General features: G+C 54.2%; 1 protein-coding gene across 1 annotated transcript in view; it reads right to left on the bottom strand.

Moving 5' to 3' along the window:
* Positions 1-5,000, bottom strand: part of LOC147468561 (uncharacterized) — a 7,861-nt gene that overhangs the window by 1,051 nt on the left and 1,810 nt on the right. The window contains exons 3-4 of the mRNA XM_086553759.1: positions 4,817-4,930; positions 1-4,393 (exon numbers count right to left, since the gene is read on the bottom strand). The exon at positions 1-4,393 is cut by the window's left edge and continues 1,051 nt beyond it. Of these exons, the coding sequence (XP_086409885.1) occupies positions 1-4,393; positions 4,817-4,930 (4,507 nt within the window). The remainder of the gene's footprint in view (positions 4,394-4,816; positions 4,931-5,000) is intronic.

Here is a 5,000-nt window from a genome sequence, read left to right as displayed (position 1 = left end):
TCGGGGATCCATGGTGCGGGTGGTGCGGTGGCTGTGGCGGTGGAGTTATTCTCGGCGATACGTGAGGTGTCTCTTTGCGTTGAATCGTCGGCAGTGACTGATCAGCAGCCGAATCTGGTGCTACGTCTGGGTTGAGAGTCTCATATACCGTTATAGGTTCTATGGAGGTACTGCTGCTGCTGTGTGTGTCAGTGTCTTGGGTCACATGGGGTGCTGATGCGAAGGAAGATGATGACAGAGATGTTGATAATGGTGAGAATAAGGATAGCACTGATAAGGCAGTCATTTCAGGAGAGGTAGATAGACTATCTTCATTAATCTGATTATTCGAGCTTGTCTGTTTCTCCTTAACCAATGGGTCGAATTGGTCCTTTATCTCAGCTACAGTAATTGTTTCTTTCTGTTTTATTCCAAAAGACAAAGGCAGTTTGTTGTCAGGAGATGGTGTATTCACGTCAGGTAGTGATGGGTTTTCAAAATGGAAGTTGATCAGCGAATGAGATGACTTCAGGGTTTCTTCAGGATATCTTGGGTGTTCCTTGGGGACTTTATTCAACGAGTGGGGACTCTGCAAAAGCTGGGAATCATGCAGGTCGTCTGAGGAGAGAAGTTCCTTTGGAGAATCTGCCCCCGATGTCGGAAGAGCAAGCAGAGGCCTTTTCCTCGGCCTTTGACCTCGGAACACAACTGGAGCAGGGACGGTCCTCGGCACATGGCTTTGAACAGCCGTTCTGGCATCATCTGTCCTCATCGAGTCGTCACCTCCGCGGTGGCGGGTCTGACGGAGGCCGTCTGGAAGGCTTGTCGAGTCGGAATAAGATGCACTAAAACGCGTCTGTTTCCTGCCTGATGCGTGAGGAGTTCGAGGAGCAGGTCGAGGGTGTAAAGGGGTACCTCGATACAGAGTTTGTGGAGGTCGACGCCGCTGGGACGACCTTGTAGGCGGAGTAGTGAGGACTTGTAGCGTGAAGTTAGGAGGTGGAGTCGGTGGACGGAGGTGATTCAAGGGAGTAGCAGGGATCTGGGATGAAGGATTTCGAGTTCCTGCAAATTGGTGTTTGGATGTTGCCTTCTCCCTTGAAGGAACAATTATCTGCAGGCCCTGATGCTGAACTTTATTTTCCTTGAATGGCTGACCTCGGTGTCTGGCACGTGAGTGGTTATCCCGCCTACTGTCTCGAAATGGCTGTCCATGAAGGGAAGGAGGTTGGATGTTTGGTTTATGGTCAGGGATGATTTGGAAATTCATTCCTGGTTCTTTGGAGTTTGCTTCACTTTCTGGTTGCAGAGAACCTCTGTGAAACCCGTCTTCATGTCGGTTACGACTGTCTTGGATGTCAGTTTCTTGTTGATGAATGTCTCCATGGAAATTATTTACGTGTAGTTGTCCACTTGAAGAACTAACTTCCTGTTGACGAGGGAGTCCTTGGTGGCCATTCCCAAGTTGCTGAGGAAACCTTCTTTTTCCATACTGGCGAAAAGAGTCACGTCCGAAACCATGCTCTGGTTGTTGAGAGCCCTTTTGGAAAACATTGTTCGGCTGGTGAAGGTCCTTTTGGGGAGAACCTGTTGAAATGTTTCCTTGACCGGGCGGCTGCTCTCTGCCATTGCCTTGGATTTGATCTCCGTGTTTCATGTGACCTGGCTGGTGAAATTTGGGTCGAGTCAAGTCACCTTTGTTAGGAGGGCTTCTTTGTTTATGTTCATTAATGCCATGGGCTGTGTGGTCATCTCCGTCCTCTAGATAAGATTTTCTTTGATCGTTAAATTCTTGCCATGAATCATCTTCGATTAAGTGGTCTTCTTGGTGAGGTTGTCTTGATAACTGATGTCCATTATGCAGAGAGTCATCATTTTGGAATGAAGTAAGACTGGCTTCCCTGTCTTCAGAATAACCTCCACCTATAATTTTTCCTTCTGAGTATTCATTATCCTTCTGCCATCCACTGGTTGTTCCTGATGTATTTATTTCTTTTCCCGGAGGAGCACTTGATGGTGGAAGAGGATTTTGGTATATCTCTGGCTGCGACAGGTGTAAGGCGACACCATTTAGTCTAGACAGTGATTTGTCGGGATGGGCTGTTGTAGAGTCGATTTCAGTATGATATACAGGTGATACCTCAGTGATGTCTTCCCTTTTCTCTGAAGGGACCCCTGGGAACTCTACGAATGGAGGAGGTGGGGGCAAGAGCACTGGGAGATTTTCATGGGTTTCTTTGGAGGTTTCAGTCTTGGCTCTAACAGGTTTGTTTTCCTCCTTGAACAAACCAGAGTTTGAGGGCACCAGTTCCGGGAGGGAAGTTCCATCCGAAAAAACCCTCTCTTCAGGTGTCGATGCAGGGGAATAAGGGCGACTTACAGAGGCTTCCTGAAGTCCTGAGTTTGGGGGCAAGACAGACTCATCCTTGGAACTGGAGCCTATATCAAAGTCAGTCTTAGGCCTTGGGTTTGGATTCTGTGACTCCACAAAGGCAAGAATTTGTTCACTGGACAGGAATTTGGGAGGCTCGATTTTGGGGGGTGCAGGTAAAGGTCTCAGACCAATCTCCCGCAGGACGTCCGAAGCAGCATCAGGCGAGCCGTGTCTGGCAGAGGGGTCTATGGGTTCCTTGAGGTCTTCCTTGACATAAGGCGGTGGCGGCGGGAGTTGGCGCAGATTGGACCTGAAACCCTGCTGACTGATCTTGTCACCTGGGGGTTGTATTTCGTGCTGTGGCCGCGTTCTCTTGTTATTGAAAGGGTCTCGGAGGGGGCCTTCTGTCGCGGGCGTCTGGGTAGGTCCTGGAAACTGCTTTGAGAGAAGTCTTGGCGGTCCCTGGGTTGTGTGGGCTTGTTCGGGTCGGCCCTGAGGACGAGCATTCTCCTTATGGAAGGCACTGCTGACATGCTTGTTGGGAAGCAAGGGTTGAGGTCTGTGTTGGATGTTCTCCTTGTCTCTGGAGGGAAGTAGCGGTCGCGGCCGACGGAAGGGGGGTGGTGGCCTTTCCAGCCTACCTGGGAAGTCCTCTGAAGTGTCAGGAATGCCAACTGGAGGAGGCCGTTTGCTGGTCCCAGGAGGCCTCCTAATGGGTAGAGAAGGCGGATCTTTTAGCCGAGGCCTGTCGACTGGAACGGGCCTCTCGGCGAACCGCAAGTGGGTACTTGCATGAGGAGGCTTTGGGGGCGAGTGACTGAAGTCGCCCTGTTGACGTCCATAAGACGGAGGGCCTTCAAAATGGCCCTGGTGCTCGGTCAGGGGAGGGTCATGGATGTCCTTGACCTTATCTCCTTGAGAGGCAGGCGGCAGGAGAACAGCTAGGGGGCGTGCAGGAGGGGGGTGCGGATGCGTCAACGGTTCCTTAGGCTCCGGCAGAGCAGATGTGACCTTGGGCACCGTGCCAGATCCTACCTTGAAAGGCGTCAGACGAGAGCGTTCGTCGATCGGGAAGCCATCCTGGGAGACGAAGGTGTGGCGGTGGCGCCCATCGTCACCTGAATCAGAAGAAGGCGTAGGGAAATGGGCCGGGGGGGAAGAAGATGTGGGGGGCCCCTGGTGGACCCCACCGCCCTGGGAGTTTAAATGCTTGGACAAAGGCTCTGCTCCCCCAAGGGCGTTGTGCTCAAGGCTGGACGTCTTGGGAGGCAGGCTCTGGGTGGCTGAGGGTGGGTGAGGGGAAGCCTTTCCGACTATTCCCTCGATGGACTCGTAAATGGCCTTGGCCTCCTGTTGCTGTGACGAGAGAGAGCTGTCGCCGGCCTCGAGGTCTTTGCTGACCTCCTCAGCCAGCCGTTCGAACTTGGCCTCCTTGTCCTGGGGCAGCGGCAGCGGCGAGAGCGACGGGTCGCCGATGCTCGCCTCGAAGGCGGACTGGTAAGGGTTGGAGGCCAGCTGGCGCAGGACGTCGAAGCGGTTGCTCTTCGGCGCGGCACCGGCGGCCGCGAAGGCGTCGGGGCCCTCCTTTAGCACGGTGGCCACGGACGGGATCCGCGGCGCCCCGAATCCGCCCGCACCGCCGCCATGCCCTCCGAGGGCGGGGTTGCCGACACCGCTGCCCAGTGAGGCGAGCCCCAGGGATCCGCCGCTGAGACCCGCGAGCCTTCCTCCGCCGAAGGAGAGGCCACCGAGGCTGCCTCCAAGGCCTCCGGAGGCCGCGAAGGGCAGCAGGGGAGGCTGCGCCGCCACGGGGAGGCTCACGTCGGGCAAGAAGCTTCCGCCCGTCCCGAGGCCGCTCCCGAGGCCGCTCCCGAGGCCGAAGTCGAAGCCGCCGCCGAGGCTGCCCGCGCCCCCGAAGGATCCTCCCAAGCCCCCCGTCAGCGCCCCCAGGGATCCCAGACCCCCCAGACCCCCCAGGCCCCCTAGGCTCCCCAGGCCGCCGACGCCGAAGGAGGGCGTGGCGAAGGACAGCGACGGCGTCTGGAAGCAATAGGACCAGTCACGACTTCATTCAAAGCTGAACAACTTTGATAAATAAAACAGAAGTATCAAAGTTGATAACAATAATTTTTTTTATGACAATAATGATATTGAAAAGTATAACAACACTCTGAATAATAATGTACTGACCAAGATATTGCCATTAGAAATAGAAATGACAATACTATTAACAACAATTCAAAGATTAATGACAGAATCAACAATCTTGAATATCGCTTCAACCTGACTCTTCACCTCCTCTCTCTTTCTTGCTCAATGCCCCTTCCCCCCTTAACGCCTCCCCCTCTCCCCCCTCCGTCCAACCTCATCGCACCCCCTCCCACCTCCATCTACCCCTTACCCTCACCCCCACCCCCACCCCCGGAGTTCTCCCCCCCCCCTCTCTCTCTCTCTCTCTCTCACCTGCCCGGCTGTCACCAGATCTTCGCCGGCGTCAAGCACGGATTTCGAGGCCGATTTGAGGATTTCTTTGGCGTCGCTGATTTGGCCCGATCCAATTTGGCCCGATCCTGTGTCCTGGAGGAGGAAAAACATGGGAGGAAAGGATGAGTGTTCTTAGGCGTTCATTTCTCATTTCCTGTTTCCA

This window comes from Penaeus japonicus, unplaced genomic scaffold (genome assembly GCF_977035675.1).
Source record: "Penaeus japonicus unplaced genomic scaffold, GWHDUDI00000001_assembly GWHDUDI00000028, whole genome shotgun sequence".
In the NCBI taxonomy this organism is placed as follows: domain Eukaryota; kingdom Metazoa; phylum Arthropoda; class Malacostraca; order Decapoda; family Penaeidae; genus Penaeus; species Penaeus japonicus.
The sequence above is the reverse complement of the archived record's forward strand: the minus strand, read 5'-3'. Positions and strand labels throughout refer to the sequence as shown.